General features: G+C 36.6%; 1 protein-coding gene across 1 annotated transcript; it reads right to left on the bottom strand.

The window, feature by feature from the left end:
• Positions 1 to 8,635: 8,635 nt before the first annotated feature.
• Lpar4 (lysophosphatidic acid receptor 4) lies at positions 8,636 to 23,403 on the bottom strand. Its single transcript, XM_034485604.2, has 3 exons — positions 22,938 to 23,403; positions 19,810 to 19,911; positions 8,636 to 13,702 (listed from the first exon to the last, which is right to left on the bottom strand). Exon 3 carries the CDS (start codon positions 13,619 to 13,621, stop codon positions 12,509 to 12,511), a length of 1,113 nt encoding a protein of 370 aa, XP_034341495.1. The 5' UTR covers positions 13,622 to 13,702; positions 19,810 to 19,911; positions 22,938 to 23,403; the 3' UTR covers positions 8,636 to 12,508.
• Positions 23,404 to 25,036: the final 1,633 nt, after the last annotated feature.

The following is a 25,036-nucleotide window of genomic DNA, read 5'->3' as shown; positions in this document are numbered from 1 at the left end:
TCAGTTCTCTCTTTCCAACATATAGATAGCATCTGGAGATCAAATTCAGCCCATTAGGCTTGGTAGCAATCATCCTAAACAATAAGCCATCTTGGAGGACTGATATTGCTATATATTTTCACTTTTAATGAAGAACTTGTATTCCAGAAATGTCAGGTTATTTAGCAAAAGTGATTTAAGTACTATGTGAAAAGGGTAATGTTTGAATCTGCATCTGAATCCAAGGTAAATTCTTTTCCTATTGTTTTGTTGTCCCTCACATGCTAGTGAATTACATAGTGTAACTGTTCAGTGAACAGTAGTTTATCAATTCCTTCTAGTTGTTTCCAGAGGGAACATGATGGTCTCTATCTCCATCCAGAAGAAATACACTTCGAGCTGAATTTTCTTTTTACCAGATCAAGAAAGCCCCTTCTCATGAACCATAGCCTGGGCCTTGGGCCTTGGAAACCCTTTTCTTGGAGTGAATTTCTCACCATAAAGGCATTCCTCATGGAGAGAGAGATATGTTAAACCCTAGAACAATGCCTAAAATTCATCCTTTAAGAAAATATTTTCGCTATTGACAATCTAGGATACAAAGTTCACAGGCTGACAGCAATACTTCCAGGAAACTTTTTGGAAACATTTGGTAATTATGTATTTGCTGAAACAATGCAAGGGAATTTGAGAGGCATTGAGACTCTTCACTTTTCTATTCCTCTCATGGTTCAGTTCTCTTGTCTTTTTCCTGGGCTCGGGTGTGACTAGGCATTTTCTAAAAACCCAAGAAGTGACAAATTTCTGCAATTAGGAGTACACAGACACTTACTGCACATGAAGCACAGATTTGCAGCTATTTTCATTTGTTTTTCCCTGAGGCAACCAACAGACAAATATGAAGCAAGCATGAAGTATTTACACAAGGGGAGGAATTTAGAAGCAGATTCTGCAGCGAGTGAAAGGAATGGTTACTTTCCACAGGCCTTAACCACTCATGAAGCCTCCGTGAATGGTTCAGAAAACAACCTCCATGGAAGGGTAGAAGAAATATATTATTGTATAACTAGTAGCCAATAATCAACCACCTCTCCAAAACTTCTGCTTCACTACCCCAGTGCACAAGAAAACCACCCAGTGATATTCTCACTGACAATTCGGTTTACTTGCTAAAGTAGCATCCTTACCTGAAGCTGCAGGAGCTCAGGAGCATCCCTTCTTCAGGATGTATCAGAATGAGCTCCAAGGTCAGTGTTAGGGCAAGTTTATATTCCATAGCTCTTGCAATCTTAAAAACAGATGCACAGGATGGTATCAATAGTGGCCTTGTTCCTGGGTACTGTAGAGGCCTGTGTTTCTTTTAGTACAAAAAATAGAGTCCAATAAATAAAATAATTTTAAAAATTAATAAAATTTAAAAATAATAGATTCCAGTCATGAAGAAGGCAGCCTGGGACCCCATTACAGTAGAAACAGAAGAAGAAGAAAGCATAGGTTTAAAATGCAGCCAATGGCTACATACATGTGCATATACAAAGACTCAAGATATATATGTGTGTGTGTATATATATACATATATATATGCATAGATAATGAAACATAAAATAAACTAATTTTTAAAACACATTGACAATCACCACACACTCAAAGAAGTACAATAAAAGTCACCTAATACACCATAAACTGGAAAATTGATTCAGAAATTATAGTCAGTGGCCCCTGAGTTCTTTGAAGTACATATCGAGCACCCATTATTTACCTGATGAATTATGTCACAAAAGGAAACATATTCAATAGGAAAGGCAGAAAGACATCTCATAGTATAGTTATAGGCATATAACTAGGAGTATAGAACAGCCAGGTAGTTCTACCTGAGCATAATAAAAAAAATACTTAACATCTGAACTTGAATTTAGATGATAATTATAAATGACAAGTCTGACTGGATTTAAGGCCCTCTCCAAGACAGGGAACCCATGTCTGACATTGCTTAGGTGAATAAGAACCAGAGACTAGCTAGGCCATGGGCCTAAGGGATAAACAAATATTACTGCACTGTTAAAGGAACATAGAAATAAAATGACTCCTAACAACATTCTGCTTTATTCATAGATCATTGCCTCACTCAACCGTCATCAGAGAGGCTTCCTTTTACAGTAGATGCCAACTAACACAGAGACCCACAAGTGGACAATGTGAAGAGAGTGAGAGACCTTGGAACACACACTTCTAAATAGGATGTCTCCATCAGAACCCTCTCCTCAGAGTCCAGGGAACTGTGAAGAAGAGAAAATACAGAAATTTTAGGAGTCAGAGGGGATAAATGACACCAAGAAAAGAGTGTCTTCCAGACAAATCAGGACTGAAGTACATATGAACTCACAAAGAGTGTAGCAGTGTACACAGGGCCTGCAAAAATTCAAACCAGATGGGGTTCCAGCACTGAGACAGGAAAGTAAACACAAGCTCCTATCCCTAACCAAGAAGCTATCTGTAGTTAACACCTATTTGAAAAGGACAAAAATTAGTTTTTTTACAATGGAGTCTCACTGAATATGGAAAGCACACTTAAGGATAGGCCCTAGAACCAACAGAAGATGTCCATTATGACATAAACTCAGTGGTATTTTTATAAAATTTTTTAGCCTCATATTATTTATTTGCTCTTTTTTTTTAATCTTACTGGTGGTCCTTTGCTTGTTTATAATGGCTTCTGATTTTGTGTTTTTATGGGTTTTATTTTTTGATGTGTGTTAGGAGGGGTGTGCATAGGGGTATTTCTTATGCTTTTTCTTTGTTTTCTTTCTTCCTTTCTTTGTATTTTTTTTTAGTTACCACTTTGTTTTTGTTTTGTTTTGTTTTGTTTGTTTTCTAAAGAGAGACAAATAAGGCAAAGGCATGGACTTGGAAGAATGGGAAGATGGAGAGAATCTGGGAGAAGATGGGAAATGGGAAACTGATTTGGAAAAAAACTTGATTTTCAGTAAAAAAGACTTTAAAATGAAATAAATAACAAGTAAACAATAAATGTTCACAACTTTGCTAAATAGATACTACTACGAATTTGACAGAGCACGTCAATGTGTTTTCTGGTAGTGTCATGTAAAACCTGATGTATATATACAGAAAAGAGGATTAGTTAGTTCCCAGTTTTGGAGGCTGAGAATCCTAATAGCACAGAACTGTTGTGATAAGGATCCCCTTTGCTATCACTTGTGGCAGTTAGCATGATGGTGGAAAGCCATGTAAAATTTAGCAATTACCTGACAATTTAGAAAGCAAGATGAGTGAGGAGCAGGCCTGTTCTGTTAATAACAACCCTTACATGATAGGTGACTCTCTCTCTCTCTCTCTCTCTCTCTCTCTCTCTCTCTCTCTCTCTCTCTCTCTCTCTCTCTCTCTCTCTCTTGATGGCACAACTCTAACTGGCCTCCAATTAGTCTTCACCATCTAAAGATTCTACCATTTTAACACTGCCACTCTGAAGATCAGACTTCCACTGGATAAACCCTTAGGGGCACAAAACATAGCAAGGGTTGTTCTATTCTATTGTTGATTTCTATTTTGACAATGCATATAACACTTCATATAATATTTCGGCTTCCTAGAAAGCAACAAAAACGCACGCCTTTAATCCCAGCACTTGGGAGGCAGAGGCAGGCGGATTTCTGAGTTCGAGGCCAGCCTGGTCTACAGAGTGAGTTCCAGGGCAGCCAGGGCTACACAGAGAAACCCTGTCTCGAAAAACCAAAAAAAAAAAAAAAAAAAAAAAAAAAAAGAAAGCAACAAAAAAAAGGAAATTACCTACTTATAATGTAAGAAATCAACCCTCACACTGTTTTTTTTCCTAAAAAAGTATTTATTACAGTTATTTATGGCTAATAAAGCATTTCTACTTGTAATAAACTTTTTCAAATATTGTTGACAATTTATTAAAAATTACTTCTAAAAGATATTATATACATACCTCTCACATATATACTCCATATAATTATAAATTATGATATGTAAGTCTATGAATACAGTGTATATTAAACACCCACATATGCACACATACATGGGCAGCAAGCTTCATGATGACTATCAAAAATGCTTGAACACTGCACAATTTGGAGCACAGACAACATTAAATTTAATTGTTAAATTCTGGTTTGAACTTTTTAAAGTCAACAAAAACAAGCATGTAAAAACAATTCCGATGTTTTTGTACTCTCTAATTTCACTTTAAGAAGTATTAATTTAATTTCTTTATAATGCAACATCTGGTAATTCGGTGAAGATGGCTATTTTTCATAAGCTTTAATTGTTGCACCCTGTTCTTCAACTTAGTAACTGAGTTTTGTATTCATGCTTTTTACCACTCACTGTAGCTCAGCCCCAGCTATCAGCCTAGCAGACACATGCCATTTGTTACAGAGGGCTGGGAAAGGCAGAGTAAGCTGTTCATAGAAATCTGTCTCAGTTTGAGAACAGCTAATCCCCAGGCATGCTCAGCTTTAGGGGGAGGTGTGTCAGGCACTCCCTATACTGAAACTTAAACATGAACCCAGAAATGGCCCAGAGCAAACTGAAGCTGTACAAAATATACCTGCAAGTGTTTGGGCTCAACAAGAACTGAATTAACAACAGACTCAACAGTCTTCATGATAAACCAGATAACACTAGTGATCTCTGAATTTTCAACTATCTTTTCTTGAGACTAATCTGAAAACAAACTGGAAGAGTGGTCAGAAAATAGGTCATTTCCAGTTAGTACTGAAGAGCTAAGCACCTTTATTCAAGAGACAGCTAGAGAGAAGGGAAGACTCCAAGAACACATTCATCTGATTAACCAAGAAACAATTTGTATGTCCTTCAAGCTCTGGCCAGCTCACAATTCACATTTGTTCAAAAACAGGCAGCTATACATTTTTCCATATAAATTCCAACTAGGCACTATTCATTTGCATCCCCTCCCTCACTACATCCCAGTTCCTCTGAGGTTAGCTGACCAGCAGCTGCGAGAAGACCTTTTCTCCATGAATGCATAATTGGTCATTGATGAATGAACAGGCACTCACTCAGTCTACCTGACCTATGGAAAAAAAAATCCCTGACCATCATCCCAGATGTCCATGTTGGTCAACACAATCTCCATATAATTTATAAGGTATTAAATATCAAAAATAATGGATCTTTTCAGTTAGCATCTTGGCAGATGATGATAGCAGTGCATTTTATTTGAGAAGCCAGCACAGACTTCTCACAGTAAAACTGCAAACAGAAAACTGTGAGCATTGGCCCCAGATCCTCCTAGAAAAAAGCTGCCATTATACTCCATTACAGTTGAGGCTATGTATGTGCCTCCTGGATGGCATCCAATTACATAGCACTTTCCCCTCCCTTCTTGCTTGCTTTTACTTTTTCCCCCTTCCTTTTTAGTAAAAACATGTTCTCTGAATGGCTAGACAGTGGTTTATAGTAAAGAAATAGCTTGCAAATCAAGTAGAGGAATGTGTGCTAAAAGGAATGGGAGCTTTTCAGAATTGCCAGTAACAAGATCCTTCTTTGTAGTCAACTTTATGTGCTATGTGACATGCCATATGGACTGAAGGTTCCAGTCTAATATATAACTCCAAGTGCCAGCAAGTGCCAGGGAGGACAAATTAAATGAAGGGAAACTGCGAAAGGAAAGGTGGAGTTATTTGCTTGGGATCTGAATACAGCTTAAGAGTTTTAAATACACTGAAAACATGTCCTTCTTTGAGCTCTTCCTTTAATGTTTAGAGAACCACTGCATTCCGCAAAAAAATTCCAAAAAAAGATAGACTAATGAGTACAACTTATCTAGGAAATACAGTTGTCAACTGGAATGTAAAACAAAGATTATGTTCTTCAACATTCAGGTTCTTAGGCATAAAGGAGTTGGAAATGATGTTGCAGTCAGAAGAAAAAAGGAAGAGTCAAGGAAAAAATTGAAAGGCAAGCAAGTAGGTAAGCAAGACTTCTAACATCCCAGAGACCTGACTTCTTCTAGAATTTCCTATTTTATTCTTCTCAAAAGTATGACTTAAGCATTGCTTGTATTGGATACTGTACTAAAAGGGGGAAACTTGGTTTCCCTCATGAAGCTTACATTTTATTGGGAAAGTTGCATAGGCAACCAATGAAAAAGAATCAGAGAGGGAAAAAAAGGTATTATGGAGCACTAAAGAGAAAATGAAAATAGTGTGACATTTTACTCAAGGTGTCTACTATATATATTGGGTGACCAAGCAAGCATATCTGAAAAGGTGAAATTTGAACCTGAATGATGAGAGTTAGCCACATGTAGGCCTGGTAGGAAAGTATTCCATGTAAAGGGAACAGAAAATTCAACAAGACTAAACTAAGAATGGGCTTCATTCTAATAACCATCAAGAGAAATAGTGTATGTGGGCTTCGAGGTGAAGGCAGTAGGGTAATAACACACACATTGGACCAAAGGGAAATTCCTGATCACTGGGTTCTTCTTTTAATTATGGAGTATATTTCATACTAACACTAGTTTACAAGCTATAAGACTTTCAACATGTTTCTTAACTCCAAGTGTCTTATGTTCCTTTACTTATAGAGAGAATAAAAGTACCAACTTTACATAGCTCTTCACAGTTTGTGGCTTCTGACAGGGGTGAGGGTGGGGAAAGACTCTGTTGTCTTTAAGGGGCTGGACATTGGGAGGATGATCACACTCTACTGAGTGAATATATGGGCAACACAAATTGGACTTGGTGTAGGTGTATTTTCCCTGTCTCTCTTTTTGTCTTCTTTTTGTGTGGGGGGAGGCGTCATAACAGTGGGAGGGATGGAGAGTGCTGGGAAGTGAGTGTGGTCAGGATAAAATTATGTGAAATGCTCAAATTATCAATAAAAATGTTATGCTGGTGATGAGAAGTACCACTTTAAAAATACTTTAGTAAAATTAAACCAGATATAGTATTTAAGAAAGAATCTAATGTATGTGTACATTCAATAAATCTTAGCTCGTGTTATTTTCTATTAGAAAAAGAGAAGACTCTGCATGCCCCACTTTGGCTTAGAATCCAAAGGCTCCTAAGATCCTGCTCTTGTTTAAGTCCTGTCCTGTTCTTGCAGTTTATTAACTGTACTACATGGCACATTACTTAGGTTTCCTAAACCTTAATTTTTCATAAATAGCAATAACAATATTGATGGATACATCCAGAATTCTATATATGCTACCTTCAGCCATATATGGATACTTTAAATGTATGTATTAATATTGTTGTTATTATTCAAACTCTTTCTGGCCTCTCTGTAAGTCAGAGTAAGCATCCATTTTGTAAAATGTTTTCAAAATAAGTTGGAGAGACTTTTATCCCTCTTGTTAATGACTACATTTCTACCATTAAATCTTATTTCTGTTGAACATGATGGCACATACCTATAACCCTAGCATTTGGAAGGCTGAAGAAAAAGGACTGAGTTTGAGTCCAATATAGAATATATAGTGAGACCCTGAGATAAAAAGAACAACAACAACAACAAAAAAAAAAAACCAACCCTACTCCTGAAGTGGCAATCTCAGTCTGCATGGGTCTAGCTAGGTCCTCTGCATAGATGTTATTGTTGTGTAGCTTGGTATTCTTGTGGGATTCCCTACAAACTGGAATGGAGAGTGTCTCTGACTATTTTGCCTGCACTTGAGACCCCTTTTCTCCTACTGGGTTGCCTCATCCAGCCTTCATATGAGAGTTTGTGCCAAGTCTTATTATAACTTGTTATGTCATCTCCGGTTGATATCTCTGGGAGGCCTACTCATTTCTCAATGGAAATGAAGAAGTGGATGCCAAGGAAAGGGGTTTGGAGAGAGGGATACTGGGAGGACTGGAGGGAGGGGAAGTTGTAGTCAGGATGTATTGTATGAGAGATTTAAAAATGTTCCTTATGGATGGATACAAAGTATATGCTTAACTGACACACAAAACTATGCTCAAATTGGACTCTGCCTTACTAGCCCCATGTTTAGTTTAAGATCCTTCAGTGTTTTAAGTCTCAATTGTCTAACCTACAGAAAGTAGCCTCCACCATAGGACTGTTAAAAAATAATGAATTGCTTAATATAATACCTAACATGCAGTGAACACCACCATCCATGTAACCCAAACTAATAAGCACCATTAGTTCTGACTCAGCAGGAATATGCTCAGTGTTTCAGTGCTAGAATCATCAGGGACTTCAGAAGTGATGTAGGGATCCTTTTTCTAATAGATGGACTCAGACACAAAGTGAGGGAGCTATTAGAAGTACCCATGGCTCCAGCTGCATATGCAGCAGAGGATGGCCTTGTCGGGCATCAATGGGAGGGGAGGCCATTGGTCCTGTGAAGGCTTGATGCCCCAGTGTAGGGTAATGCCAGGGAGGTGGGAGTGGGTGGAAGGGTGGGGGAACAGCCTCATAGAAGCAGGGGGTAGGGGGATGGGATAAGTTTTGGGGGGAATTAGGAAAGGGGATAACATTTGAAATGTAAATAAATAAAATATCCAATAAAAAAAGAATAAAGAGAAAAAAGAATAAAACTTGTATGCTTTTATGTCAAGTCTCTTTATTACAGCACTGAGTTAGCTATCATTCAGTACTCTAATACCACACTTTGCTGAAAGGGAATGGGACACAGGCACTCAATGTATACAGACTCAGTATAGATTTTGAATAACAGCTGTCCAGAGCTTCATAAGGAACTGGAAAACCAACATTAGCTCTTGTGAATGGCACCATAATGAAGCATCGCTGTTGTCATGCTGACTGGCATTCTTTTGGTCATAAAGCCAGGAGTGGTAGAACTGGATAATATGTTAGCTCTAGCTTTCTTTGCCAAAAATGATCATGGAGACCATAAAGTCAAAAAGCTCTGGTACTGGTTTTGATGGCACCTAGTCAGAAACATAAAAATTATTTTTCTCCAAACCTCTGAGTGTTTTATTGTATGTTAAGAGCACTGAAATGCACCCTTTTCCATAAGTGTAGCGCCTCCCATTATGATGCTCAGTGAAAGAAAGGTACTTGGAAAGCCATTATAGCTGGGCATATATGTGCCTATGAATATGACTAGAATATGGTTCCATCATAGCAATCTACTTTATTATATTCCCCTTCAACTATTTTAATAACAATGGATGTTATGACAGCATAGTGATTTAAATTTCTTAATTATGTAGTTAAACCTTGTATTAATAAATGTTTCTTTTGCTTATTGTAAGAGAGAGGGAGAGAGAGAGAGAGAGAGAGAGAGAGAGAGAGAGAGAGAGAGGAAGGTACATTGTTGAGGCCCTACCATGAAACAAGGGAGACTGAGGCTCAACAGATGACTTTCACTATTTACAGTGGCAGTCATTTCTCCCCAGCACAACCTCATTGGCACAGTTTTTACAGTCCTCTGAATTAGTTACATGCTCTTTCTAAGATGCAAAGCTGGCATACAGAAGAAAAATAATAGGAGACAAAGGAAGGGGCAGTCATTCGCAACTCTGCCACTGTATTAACACCACTTCATATATCATTTTATTACCTGGCAGCAGCAGTTACTTCTGTAGGTGAAATTACTGAAGGGTAAAAATAACCATAGGGAAAATAAGTGGATTGTATGAAATGTGGCCAATCATACTAAGGTGTAGGTGGTTAGAAGCAGAGAAAAAAAGTAGAAGGAAACAGATGTGAAACAAATAGCATCTGTCACCATGTTTTTTAAAGACCTGGCCTAGGAGGTCATTAAAAATTACATATATTAATAAGCTTTTGCTCAAAGAATAGGAAGAAGATAAAGGATAGTATCTTTCAGTGCTCTAAGAACAAAGAATTGAATAAATACATAGCTGACCAAAGTATAATACCTTAATAGTCCAAATGTTTTATTATATTTAATACACATTTAAATGAAAGTTGTAATTACAGCTGAAGGATTACCTGTGCTTATAAATGTAAAATAAATTCAACTTTACAATTAGGTATACATTACAATTTGTTGGTTACATTATTCACATCACCATTTTTATTACTAGCAAGTTATATTAAATATAAAAACTAAATTAACCAAAATAAAGTATGAAAGAATAAACAACATTAAACATGGAAATTATGCATAACAAAAATGATTTTTAAATGTATTTCATATGAATTCAGTTAACATTCAATTCAATGATTTGATATAATGCTAAAATTCCATAATTTTAACAGCTAATAGTACAGAGAGTTCACATATAGTTCAATATAAAAAAAGAAAGAAAAAATACTGAAGGAAACAAGCAAATTTTTCATACTTTGATTAGTAGTTTGAACCTACAGTATTAACCTAACAACTGAACTCCATCTAACTTAACCTACTTTTGTCTAACTGAGCCTACAGCTTTATGTATTCCAACTATTACCATTCTTTGCAAGACAATATAATGCAGTTATTTTTAGGAGTTTAAACCATGAATTCATTTTTACTATTGTTCTATTGTTTTAGCAAAAATTTTTTCAGCTAGTTCCTAACCCAAGCCCAAATTCAGCAGCCTTTAATAGTGCATTGTGCACACTAATTTTTACTTTATTATTTATTATTATTATTTTTAAGCCTACATGTCACCAGAAAGAAACACAGGTTAAGGAATTTCAAAAATTTGCTCATTGTTTTGGATTTTTTACCATTTCATCATTGTTTTGTGGTTTTTAATTTAATCACTCTCTGGCACAAGTTCAGCAAGATGCAAGATGTGTTATTCCTGGACGTTTACTTGAAAATTCTGGACATTTGTTTTTGGACACAGGTTTCTCTGTATAGCCCTGGCTGTCCTGGAATTCACTCTGTAGACCAGGCTGGTTGTCTTGAAACTCACTCTGTAGACCAGGCTGGCCTTGAACTCAGAAATCCACCTACCTCTGCCTCCCAAATGCTGGGATTAAAGGTGTGCACCACCACTGCCTGGCATTTCTGGGCAATTTAAAATTGCCACATTTTGTACATATTATTGAAACCAGCTGATGTGTATTTAAGGTACATCTACTATTTACATCAGAAAAATAATGTAAAGATTCTTTTTTGTGTTGTGTAAGTAAGTTACAAAAAGGATTCTTCTCTTGTAAATTTTAAAATGATGTTTTTATTCATCCCTCTCAAACTTGGTGCCAGTTGTGCAAATTGTAGCACTTGGAGTTTTACAAGTTATGTATTTTTCTATAATTCAATCCTGTCCCAGACACAATTTTAGAAGATTTCTAATTGAATTAGGCTATTTTTTTTTTATTAAAATGGCATAGTATATTTAAGTTTACAGAACTTTAAAACTAATAAAACAATGATGCAAGTGTTAGGAACTATTTTTTTCTTATTTGCTTTTTTTTGTTGTTGTTTGTTTGTTTTCTAGTTTTGTGGGTTTTTTTGTTAATTTTTCTTCTTTTTTTTAATGTACACATCTTTTTCAATACGCTCCCGACCTGAGCACAAATTCAGCAGTGCCTTGGCTACAACGTGCTCCAACATTTACAGAAAAAAAATTTTGTATTTCAAAGTTAAAGCTATCTAACCCCTACTTCAAAAACTACCAATATAAGCTCTAAGATATCTTGCTGCTACTATTCTATTCACTTACCTTTTCAATTTGCTCCTTGACCTGGGCACAAATACTGTAGCTCTCTGGCTGTACTGTGTCCCCAACATTTAACATGAAGAATAAATATTTTCTATAAGCCAGTCCCCACCCCCATAAAGATAAGTGAATATCTTAAGAAATAATGTAGTGTTGCTTAAAGGTTTTTAGTTGACACTGTTAATTTTATGAGTTTTCTATTTTATACCTGCCAGGCACATATGTAGCACCTTTGAGGATTAACAATGTCATATGAAAATTCTAGAATTATTTTAAAAGGAAATTTTTTTAAAGCTGACACTAACTGTGGTTATTATATATGTGTAAATGCTGTCTAAATTCCAAATTTTCCCACCCATAGTTATTCAAACACTTCATTTATGCTTTTAAAAATCTAGATAAAATTTGCCAATCCTTCAAAATTCAACACATTTCTCTTTCTCAACATGTCTTATTAACGTTAGGTAAAAATAGTTCTTTTTGTAAAATAAATTCAATGATAATTCAAAAAAGGAAAAAAAATACTAGCATATATCAGTAGTAACACAGATATTTTTAAATAATCCCTGAATTTGTTCTATATTTATAGGCCCAACCCAATTACCAAAATTACTGGAATGCCTTTTTTTAAAGTTTAAAACAACCCCCACATCACTAAAAGTCAAGACCACTGGTCATTTATATAATAAAAAGTCAACTCAACAGAAGAGTCTGATCTGTTTTGGATATTGTAATTAGACTTGACCTATAATTACTGAACAAAACAGAATATGTACAATAGTGTTCAAACAAATGTATCTGACTGCATTTGGTACATTAATCTATTCTCAGTATCATTAGCTTCAATTTGTTTCTCTTATTTATAGCATAGAAAGAAAATCATAAGAGACACTGTAGCTGAACCTGAAAGACAATTCCCGTACCTAGAAGGTGGATTCCAGCATTAATTCACCACCATTATTTGTTGTTTGATCACTAACTTCCTCTTGGATAGCTGGAAGGGAAGGTTTAGGGGTCAGAGGTGTCTCAGTCTTAAACAGCGACTCCATCCTTATATGTGTGTTGATATAAAAGGACTTCTGAAAAGATTCAAGAGTGAAGTAATAGATAAAAGGGTCAAAGCAACAATTCAGAGTTGCAAGGCACAAGGTAATTGGGTACATGATCTTTGCAAACCTTTCCAATAAGCAATTAGTAATGGCTTGGGAGCGTACCAAGGCATATAAAAAGAGAACAGAGTTGTATGGTACAAAGCATACCACAAAAACTGCCATATGTACTGTGATCATCTTCAACACTTTTTTCTTATTGGTCCCAATTTGAGACAATGTTGCAGGCTTGCGGAGGGTTCTAAGCACTACAGAAGAGCAAGAAACATTCAATATCAGAGGAATGATGAACCCAACAACTTCAATGAATATGGTGATCTTGGACAGATATGTCTTCCAGACACGTTTGGAGAAGCCTTCAAAGCAAGTGGTGGTTGCATTGTTGACATTAGTGGTGGAGAACAAAGAAGCTGAAATACCACCACTGAGGACTAGAATCCAGACTCCAGCGCACACAATGGCAGAATTCCTCCTGGTCCTGATGGTACGAGATCGGAAGGGATAGACAATGGCTAAGAAACGATCCACACTAATGCACGTGAGGAAGAGCATGCTCCCATAGATGTTGGTGAGGAACGCAGTCCCTGAGATCTTACAGAGGGTGTCACCAAAAGGCCAGTGGCGATTAAAGTTGTAAAAGATTTTGAAAGGTAGGGTACAGACAAAAAGCAAATCAGAGAGAGCCAGATTGGTGATGAAAATAGCGGTCTCACTTCTCATTTTCATGCGGAAGCAGAAGACAAACAGGGAGGCACTGTTGGTTATTAGACCCAGGATGAATACAACACTATAGACAGCGCCATTCAGATTATACTTGAAGGAATCATCAACAATGCAAGTATTATTGGCAGTTGCATTTCCCAACCTGGGTCTGAGACTTGAATTTAAATCTTGGAGTTGGAAGTCAATAAATCTTCTGTCACCCATGGATTTTTTTTCTCAGAGAGCCTGCAAAGTGCAGGGGTTCACCACTCTTGAGACTAGGGACCAGTAGAGAATGGTTTCTTCCTATAGGAAACAAGATAGAATGAGTCACCAAATCTGTCTTCCCTCCAAGATTTCTGTGGAATAAAATATATTCTGCTCACCCAGGCAAGAAACTATATGCCATTTGACTTGAGAAGTACTGTTTGATCAGACACCACATCTACATGGTACAACAAAGAATATATTGTGGACATAGCAGAGATTACACAATACAATAAATACATCATTGCAATAAACATAAATAAAGTATATATTCCTCAAGGGAAAATAAAGGAATACGTAATAGCTAAGATGCTGCTAATGTTGTGGAATTTGCAGATCCAATTTCAACTTCTAAAATACATTGGAATTGGAAGGGGATTTTAATGATATATTTATTTAAAACCAGAAATCCCATCTTTGATTCCTAAACCATAAATTTTTCAAGTTACCCAAATTTGTACTGTTTGTTCTCCAATATTACTAAAGTATCTTGTTCAATTAACTTTATTGTATAAGACAGTGGGTAGATATGAGGCTTCTAGTGCATGCTTTAAACAGTTATCAATAAACTATTAAAGCAAGCAATTTATTGGTTCACCTTTTAATTCTAAAACAGAAGCACAGAAGGCACAATCCTTTAGTGAATTAAATCTGATAGCAAAGATTTTTCACTGTTCTTCCCCAACACAAAATGGACTCCATTGTTTTGATTTGTTTGGTTTGGATTTTTAAGAGAAAAAGAATATGAATTTGGGTGGTTAGGGGTGGGAACTGGGGAGGAATTGGAAGAGGAGAAAAAGAATATACTGTATGAAAAACATTTCAAGATTAAAAATAAATAAGTTCCTTCACTATATTATAATATGCCATTCTGAGGAAGAGATTAAAATATCAAAGTCATTTCCTTCTAGCACTACATGATTCTCTTTCCAGATAAACCTCAAGTCTGATATATATATATATATATATATATATATATATATATATATATATTCCTTTTATTTCTCCTACCAATTGCCCCATCAGCCATATCCTTGCCTTCATCTGCTAAAATGAACCTAATCAATATCAATTTTTCTCATCAAATACAAATGACAACAGAGTGTGGTAGATTGTACCTATAACCCTAGACACTTGGAAAGGCCTAAGCAGTGGAATTCATATACATTTGAGGCCATCCTGAGCTACAGAGTGAGTTCTAGGTCAGTTTAGACTACATATTCAAACCCTGTCTCAACATCAAAAAAAAAAAAAAAAAAAATGGGTCGTGAAATTTGAGGACCAGAACAGCCTCCTCATTCCTTGTACAAAATCTGATCTTGCCATTTAGAGGCTTTCCTTCCAACAGTTTTATATATGGTAGCCATTATTAACTCAATTTTCTGTTTAAATATTTAAGTCAACAAGATTTTATTTGAAGATACATGTAAAAATCTTAGAAACTTTCTCCTAGGTTACTAGCTACTATTGGCTATTCTGTCTTTCGAATGTGTCAAATAATACACTGTGGATGAGAAACTATTGAATGATTCTGTTGAGTAGGGATATGAGATGAAAGTGGCCTTTGTTCCCTGACATAGCTAGTAATGGGTTTTTCACATGATTGTGTTGTAAAATACAAATAGCCGTTTTCTAAAGTGATTCCCTTTTCACTTTTCCCTTCAAGACACCAAGGAAACAAGTCAGCCAGCATGCCCCTGTATGTGTATTCTGGAAGGGAGTAAAAGAGAAATTCCATAGAAATACAGAGGACTAAAGTCACCTCCCTGAGTGTCCAATATGAGAAAAACACACTTAGCTTTAAAAAAAAAAAAGCCACTCATTGCAGTACCCAGAGGGAGGGATAACTTCCATAATATGGGGAAAACAGTAGGGTTATCACTGTAATAGTGTTCCAGTTACAATTAGAACTTGCCATCCTGAAATTTCCTTCAATAAGCCTTTATGGAGTCACCTAAAATCATGGCCCTTCTTAGCAATTTCATCATAAAATCCCAATTCAATTTTTCCCCAAAGCAAACCTGATGTACAAAAAGCAAAGTAATAGTACAGATCTTGACCAAGTAAAGTCTAACAGGCCTGGTCCAGATAAGAAATAAATAAAAAATAGGCAGAGGAGTCAGAAAGGAGATGAAAAAGAATATGCCAGAGAAAGAGAGACAGAAGTATGGAGAGAAATAGGGGAAGAGGAGGTAAAGAAATTTGAACTTTTTGGAGCCACCTATTTTGTATTAAGACTTTTAGGAGGGGGTCCTCTAATCTCATCCTTACTACTTCATTTTATCCCTTCCATGTTTGCTGGACAGAAGAATAGTTTTCAAGTGTTGTATATAAGACCCTGAAGCCAATGAGCTGAAACAGAAAGAACCTCAAAAATCTCAGTCCATGGTGCTCGTAGCTACAGACACAGTTTGTGTTGTTTCTGATTTACTGTATATCCATGCTGACCAGTGCAGTGGTAGAGAAAACACACAAAGGCCACACTTCTCAGTCTCTTCAGTCATTTCATTTACTATTTTAACTGATGTTATCTAGTAGTCCAGAAGACTCGTTTTCACCAAAAATACTATTTACATTTTTAAAAATCCATTACTAGAAGAAATCAAGAAGACAGTAAAAGAAGTAATTTCTTATTAACCCAATGATACACTTTTGAGAATTTATGAGGCTTTAAAACTCAACATTAAAACCAGACTTCATTCATGATCTTGCATCCACCATATACAATAAGCACTTCTAGCAACGTTATTTTACTTAATAAAGGATTTCATATTAGAAGGCTTCTCAACTTTTCCCAGAGCCCCCTCCAGCCTTAACCCCTGGTTATATTTCTACCAAGAGTGCCACTAGTTCCCTGGCTATATCTTATTTTGTACTTTCCTAGATAAGGATTCTGAATAACTGTGTTTTGTATCCTACTTCTATATTCTTTTTTTTTTCAGAAATATAATCATTTCATTTTACTTCTTAATTTATACTATTTAAAAATTTAATATCACAAATAACTGCATTATGTTTATGGGGTGTAATGTGATTTATAAATGAATCAATACATATTTATATTGGTGCAATATAAGGTGATTAAATCAAGTTGATTGATATACCCATTACCGGACTTCAGTTTTATAGCCACTAGAACATACACACTATACCCACAGCAGGCAGTCTGTAAATGCATGACACTTCTACTCTGTTGCTTTGGGTAATCAAAACCTGTGGGATAGAGAGGACCACAGACAAGAAAGCAGTATAGTCTCACTCTTAAAGAGGGGGCACAGGAAAAGTGCCACTATGGCCCTATTCATAGCTCTCCCTTGCTTGGACACACACCACCTTTGCTGTCTAGCAGGGAGGGTGTGGTGTCGGGTCTTAACACAGCACTGGAAGCAGAAAGATCTATTTCTGACTCAGACACAGTTCACTCTGTAACTTGGCTATACTGTTTTCTCTTTCCTGTATAAACATTACCACTGAGCCTCAAAGCTCATGCTAGGAAGATTCAACAGGGCTATGAGTAGTTTGATGAGCTTGCCAGTTCCAGCCATACTACAAAGGAACATTATAGAAGTCTGTTCCTTCCATCCATGACATACAATCTCTATCTGTCTCTCTTGGTATCTTTAACATTATTAGAAATGTATCCTTCGGTTAATTCCTTGTACAACAAAAAGTTCCTTCCTGTGTTTGAAACCTTAACTACACTACTTACTCATAAGAGAGCAATCCTGGAAAGGGCCTCCATTGACCAACCCACATACAGCTCCAGGTTTTTTAAAATAAGAATCATATTTGCCTCTTGAGCTAACTGTAAAGAATAAAAAATATTCAAGAAACAGGGCCTGTTTTTTTTCTAAATGTCTAACATACTGTCCACTAAATGTACAGATCAATACTTGAATGATCAAAGAGAAAAAGAAATAAAGAAAAATAGCCTACATGGTTAAGTGCATCTTCTATGAGCATCAGACTACTGTCTTGTAAAGATGTTTATAACCAATTAGTCCAATATAATGGACTAAATGGGAAATCAACATTAGATAGACATATTTTTATTGATAATGGTCAGAAAGCAGGTCACCTGGAGGTTGGTCACGAAGAAATTCAAAGGGGCATCAAGATGGCTTAGCAGAAAAAGTACCTACCACCAAATTTGACAACCTGAGTTCAATCCTTGGGGAAAGAAGGAAGAAACTAACTCTTGCAAGTAATTCTGACTTCCACATGCACCACAGCATTCAGATGTGTGTGTGTGTGTGAGCACACACACATAGAAACTCTCTTTCTCTCTCTCTGTCTCTCTCTCTCTCTCTCTGTCTCTCTCTCACACACACACACACACACACACATACACATGCATGCATGCATACACAAGCAGAGCCAAGAGAGACACAGGCAGAGACAAAGAAAGAAAATAAAATGTAAAAATTTTAAAAAGAAATCTAAGAGTAAGGGTCAACAGGAAGAAGTATAAAAGAAAGGAATGTGAAGGTGAATATGATCAAAGTGTTATAGACATTTGGGAAAATATTATAAAGAGATTAATCATTCTGTGCAATTAATACACAATAATATTTAATACACTAAAAATCTAACCATCATGTTTTAACTCTTTGACCACCAGAGCCTATTCAGAAAATTTATAACAATGTCCATATTTTTCTGATACCTTATAATAATGGTGGATACCACATTTGGACCACTAGATGAAGAAAAGACACTTTTTGACCCTATAAGGATTATTAAGTACATAGATTACTTCATAACCTGCTAAAATTACAAAAGTTCTGTGAATAACAAAATTATAAATTCTGGCATAAATCCAATACCCTAGAAAGCCTTGACTTACTTTGTTCCTAGACAAACACAGTCCAGAGTCCAGGGGGGAAAAGCCCCAAAGGCAGAGTATACTCAAATTCTCTTGCTTTACTCTATTTTTAATGAAGTTAGATCAAGTCACAGTGCTTATGATCCCTAAAGCATTTGCTTTTTCTGCTTTGGCCAAAGCTTATGAAAGCTGATACAAAGTAAACTGAAGCCTATTATGTCCTTGACTATCGATATGTAGTGAATCAAATCTAAAAATACACAAATATTATAAAATACACAAAAATAGAATTGAAGACCACTCTGGTGGAACAGTAGGAACTGCATCCAGACTTGTGCTCCTCAAATGAGTGGGTGCTAACAGATAAGATTCCTGATGGCAACAGTGTAGGCATAAGTCTCTTGCATCCAAAAGATGTTCCTATGTACTAGTTAATGTTGATCCATATCAGTCTTATGTTTTTGATGCAATTAAAATCTCTTTTAAAATAGCTTATTTATATACAACTTAATTTTCACTGAGATAATTAAGGCTATTCTGTCCCCATGCCAATAAATCTAAAAATATCAAGAAAGGGCAGAAGCTCTGATGTGATCAGAACTCACCTTCAGTGACTAAATCCATCATATTTTTATTTTTTACCAAAAGAACTAGTGTTTTCTACTAACCTTTCACCTGATGGCACAGGCCAAGCCTTAGGGAATGTTGTGGTCTAATGCTCAATATGATGTGACTAAAAATTGCATCACAGCTACTAAAGCAGATTTTTCCCTAGTACCTAGTTATAGAGTAAGAAAACTGCAGAGAAATTGCACAATCTACTATGATGAAATTGTCTAGAGTCTTAAGACTCAATATCTCATCTTAGTAGAAGCCCCAGATATTTATAGAACAATACTGGGTGTTCCGGAAAGATCTCATTTCCAAATTCTGCAAGACTTATAAATGCCAACAGAACTCAGATTTATCCCTGTATAAATCAGTATAAACACAAATTCATTTGCTATGCTAAGATACTAACACTGATCATAAGAATGAAAGCATGCCTCACATCTATCTATCTTCTGTCTGTCTGTCATCTATCTATCTTATATCTGCAATATATCAATATCAATAGCAAAGAAGGATTAAGTCAAAGAATGTTGAAGAACATTCATCTTCAACAAAATTGCCTGGATCATAATAAATAACCATAACACCTCTACTTCCTCTATTTATTCTGGAACTTTGAATCACATGATCTGTAATAATATAAAAGCACTAGTTACAAAAATAATTGAAGAATAAAATAAAAAAGTGAAATCTGAACAATGATACTCACATTAGTTAGTTCAAACTGAACTCTGGCACCAGATTTATCTGAGACTTGAATAATCAATGAATTTTCTAGAGGCAGGCGATCAAAGAGTTCCTCAACAGAGTGCTGTGGAATAGAATATCACAATAATGTTCCATAAAGACAGCTTCTCAATAAACTGTATGCAAAATTATAAGGGAGATGAAATAATTACAGAATGTAAACCAAAGTGTGTAAGAATCAACTGATTTTCAGATGATACTAAATGTCTTTGACTTCATTATGACACAATTGAAGATAGCAGCTATTTTCTAAACCTACCAGTGCTGCACACATATTATATTAACAGTATTGACTGCAGCCTAAAATTTATGAGTAACAAAATCACTTAAAGATAATTAGTGACAAGAGGCATAACAATACTCCCATTTCTATACATTGAAAAATGATAAATGAACAAATATATCTTTAGTGGCCTATTGGTATGTTTTTGTTGTTGTCTATTTTCATCTCTTGTCCTCTGGTAACAACTGTTATGATTAGACAAAAGGAAAAAGGAAGGAAGACTGGGACAACAGGTGAGGACTCCATGGCCTTGCCCCTATCCCTCTTCAACTATATGAGAAAGGCTTCTACTACTAGACATTTGCATACCCACTGAGACTCACATGTCTTCATAAAGGTTCCTAAACATACCTAACATAGCATATATGTCACTGAAAGTCATAACTCTGTACAGTATGCTCATATAAAACAAGATAGACATGGGTTGAAATTCATACAAGTATCACCTACATTTGGATCCTTCTGGTTGTAGTACTTGTAATCCATAATTATCTGCTAGTATAGACTGATACTGTTCTTACAGCCCACCCCCCTCTGAACAAAAGTTAGCCTAAAACAAAGCAGGGTGCTAAATGGACCAACAACCCTCTTGAAATGATTTTTCTTCACATAAAAAAAAAAAAACAAATGAAACAGACTTTAAGTCACTGAGATCAACTTATTACTAAAAAGAATTGATTTTCATTGTCCTTCAGACAGCAATATTCCTGAAATTAAATCAGTATTGTACTGGTTTACCTTAAAAGACAGAGATTATTAGCATTTCTTTCTTTTATAGGCCTTTTTTCTTTATTTAGATTATACATAAGAGTCTTTTATTTGCAATGCAAGAAAATTAGGAGTTTAAATAACCAGAGTTTGCATAATTGAGATTGATTTAATATCCTCATCACAAGTGAACTGTGAGACAGCCAGCCAAAGTTATTTTCCAGGCCTCAGTTTCTCTTCACTTTCCATATTTGGCCCTGACGGAAAGAAGCCTTCAACTGGGGCCACAGTAGTGTCTTCACAGGCTGTTCCTGTCTGTCAGTTATTTTCACCTGTTTCTGCTTGTCATGACAAGGAAACAAATAAATTAAAAAATAAAAAATATCCAAAAGCCTGGAATAAGAGTCATTAAATTTATTAGACCCAATACAATAATTTCTAGGTTAATTTTAATATCAGAAATAAATAGTATTAATTGCTGCCCGACGCTTAGGTTTACAGAGCAAGCTGACATTTACATCCAAGTCTTCCTCATGCCCTCATCTTCCTTGTCCTCTGTATCGCCTGTTCAATACCAACTTTAATTGTGGAGATCTCAGCTCTTTAGTCCTCTTACCTGATCACCTTGTCCCTTAAAGTATGGGATTAACAGCCTACCCCAGAGAGAGCTCTGGACAATAAATAGACTATTTATGCACTGTTCTTATCAGTTGTTTATCCTCTAAAAGCTGAAACTGGATTCCCAGTGCTAAGTGGCCTTTTATGAAGTTCCCAATTTTTAGTACCAATATTGACAATTATAGGGTTTTTCCCTCCCCACTCCAGAGGACCAAGAACAGATTGTATATGATGACAGACAGAGAATAAAAGGCACTGACCAAATCACAGCAAGAGCAACAAACCTCAGTGCATTTTCTCCCACAAAGGGAATTCAATAGGTTAAACTTTGTCTAAGCCTGCCTTGAGTTGCTATGAGGCATCTTCCCATTCCTCCCTTTAACTTAGAGAATACACATTCTGAAAGGCTGCCCTGATTGTTCCAAAAGGGCTTTCATTCCCATCTCTGATTGGCAGCCAGGAGGTGCTTTAGAATGGAGAAGCCATGAGGTTTATCAGCTGAATCCATCCTTTGCAAGAGTGCAACTTCTCATTTGCAACAAGGCAAAAGGATTTATAATCTCTTTTTGATGGGGTAAAGCTGTTGGGATTTTGTTCTGAAAAATAAACGTGGAAAAGCCACTGGATCATTTTGATTATAAGTTAATATTGATGCTTTTATGTTACTCAAGGAAAAGAAAGATGCATTATTTGGTAAAGCAGCAAAATGAGTAACATCACCAAACTTTGACATACTCAAATATTTTTTCAATTTCTCTGGTCTTTTTCCCACACAAAAATCATGATAAGTTACATTGCTATATTTCCTCCCAAAACAGAAATTACCTAACATACATTACTAATTAATTCAACAAGTCTTTTCACTAAAAATATTTTAAAAATTTATAACATGCAAGAAAAGAATTTTAAACATGTCACACTGTGTTGCATTTACATGGCAAATAGCAATCAATTTCACATATAATAGAAAATTCTATTTATGCTAGAATTTAGTTTTCATTCAAACATGATTCCTCTTTTATGGGCAAGTTCATGAATTATTCAATATAGCAAATGTCACATTCTCCATAAATCAATTAAGCATCAAAGGCATGTTAGTGTATAGTTTTACTAGAAGAAACCTCATCATAATAAAAGCCACGTTAGCTCACAATCTTTTGTAAACCAAAGAAATATAATGCTAGCCAAAAGACTTTCTAACTTGTTCTACCCTGTGATTTTGAATCAGCTCTTTAGGACTGTGTTTACATGAAACAACAGCCTGAAACTCCTGTCCCTCTTCCACTAAAACAATATATTGCCAAAACAATAGAAATCCTTGGGATTTTTACCATTCAACACGATGATCCTTGTTCAATACTTCAGAGCTGAAGTCTAACTTCTTTTTCCAAACACTCAAAGCATCAGTGTTTCGACTGAAGTTTGTTACACCATCCCCCACCCCCAAACGCCAAAAGCAAATCTTTCTCAAAGAGACTTACCCCAAGAAAGAGTGTGCTAGATGAGAGAATGTGCTCATGCCTGTAGATAGTTAGCTAGTAAACATGTAAACGGGCAACTCGCACTTTGGAAGCGCATATTTTTATCCATAAAAAAAAAAAAGAAACAAAAAACCAGGGAAAGGTTAGCCCAGCCCAAAAGGAGCGGACTCTGGGCTGCCGCAGCTCCTTACTGCAAACCGCTCATTCTGAAAATGTGAGCTTATTTACATTTATCTCTTTTCCTTTGTTAAGGACTAGCCCTCTTGAATGCTGTAGCCCGCATGCCTTTAACAAACAGGACACAAGAAAGGCCCAAAGTCCTTGCTGGAGCCGAGGGCCGCCGGGGGAACTCTTGGGGGTCTCAATAGGAAATGCTTTTCATTGGATAAGGAGGCATTATTAGGAGTCGTGATCCCGCCCAATCCCCTGTGCTTCATAGTTCCCTTAGTCACCAATCGCTGGACTGAAGAAGTTTTTCCTTAAAGAGCATTGCCCAGGAAAAGCAGTTTCACAGTCAAGAATTAGTGGCTTAAGTGCCACTTGACAATATAAAAAGTGTCTTTCCTGACCAATTAATTCACAGAGAAAGCTTGTTCTGCCTGTCTTTGCAGTAGGACCGCTACTCTCTTACAATTCTAATGAGAAGGAGGAGACAAAACTCCAAACTGGGAGGAGCAGCCCGTGTTTGCCCCTAAGTTGTTTGAAACAATCACAAAAATATTAGTAGGAATTGAGGAGAGGGCAGGGGAAAAGGCAAAAGGAAGGGGGGAATGCATGGTTATTTACAGTATGCATAATTAAATTTTTGTCACTCTCCAAAACAAAATTCAATTCAATACCATAGTCATTTACTTAAGCCGGGGAGGGGGGGTGGGGGCGGGGGGGGGAGGGAGTGCCTTCAGACTGTCCTGGTGGAGGTGTGCCTGTGTCCCAGAGCTGTAACACTTGCCTTACATGATCCAGGCAGTGCTCTGTAGCCAAAGAAGAGCCATTTCTCTTAAATAACTGCGTGGCAGGAAGTCTAATTACCATGAAAATTTCAGAGGTTTACTAGAAGTAAATAGTTGAGATGACATTTGTTGCTAGAGAGCCCTTACCTTCAACTCTACCCCATGTTGGCCCTAGACAAACTCTGAACCTTATAGGTAGACTGCCTTGGTCAACCACACTGCTTCCCACTGACCCCCCAGTTTTCTTTCTTCTCCTCCCTCTCCCTGATGTGAGTTTGTTGTGGAAACGTACCCCTTTATAAGAGCCATTGCTAGCCTTCCCCTACTACCAGCACCCCCCCCAAACCCTTTCTCCTCTACCTCCACACACTGCCAACACCACCACCAACAGCAACGCCCTGCCCATTCTTAGGAATGAAACCCCTTGGCAGGAATAAGTTGCTTTTCTTTTGGGGGCATAGTCATGCCTCTAGATGAATGAGGGAACCTCCATCTGCTTCATAATTTCAATCCACATAGTTAAACTACATCCCAAATAAATACGTCCCATGCTCACTCTTTTATCTTCACTTTCTCTTCAGACCTGTTTTAGGGCTTCCCTTACTAACCATCTGTAACAGGTCATTGTGAAGCTGACACTAGCCTTACTACTTGTAACTGACTATGAAAAAAAAATCCCTTTCTACAGCTTGCCGTCTCACAGCCCTGCTTTCTGTTCCCCCACTGCCTACCTCAGGTTAGCTTATTTCTATCTATCTCTTGCTAGCACTGACTATATCTTCACAAGTTGTTTTCCTTCTCATTTACTCTGGGCCTAGAGCAGCTTTTGATAGGCTAAAAAAGTTAAAGATGAAATCACTCTCCTACAGAACTTAATACAGTACTTAAAGGCAAAAAGGCATACAAATTAGTGAGATACTAGAGAGATTTTTAAAAAACTATTAAAGTAGTTATAAGGAGGGTGAGTTCTGCAGCAGTTCAGGGAAGGAAAACCAAGCACCAGAGTGAGTGCCAAAAGAACTTCCCAGATAATGTGAGGTTTGAATAGGGTCTTATGGATGACCAGAGCTTAAGTAACACAAACATGAAAAGGGACGACTTTCCAGGCTCTTTGTGAGAAGTGATTAAATGGAGAAAATGAGGAGTGAC

This window comes from Arvicanthis niloticus, chromosome X, assembly GCF_011762505.2.
Source record: "Arvicanthis niloticus isolate mArvNil1 chromosome X, mArvNil1.pat.X, whole genome shotgun sequence".
In the NCBI taxonomy this organism is placed as follows: Eukaryota; Metazoa; Chordata; class Mammalia; order Rodentia; family Muridae; genus Arvicanthis; species Arvicanthis niloticus.
Note: the sequence above shows the minus strand (reverse complement) of the source record. Positions and strands in the feature narration are given on the sequence as shown.

Bases quoted from the DNA above. Each gene is read 5' to 3' on its own strand.
- Lpar4 (XM_034485604.2), bottom strand. From the start codon at position 13,621: ATGGGTGACAGAAGATTTATTGACTTCCAACTCCAAGATTTAAATTCA.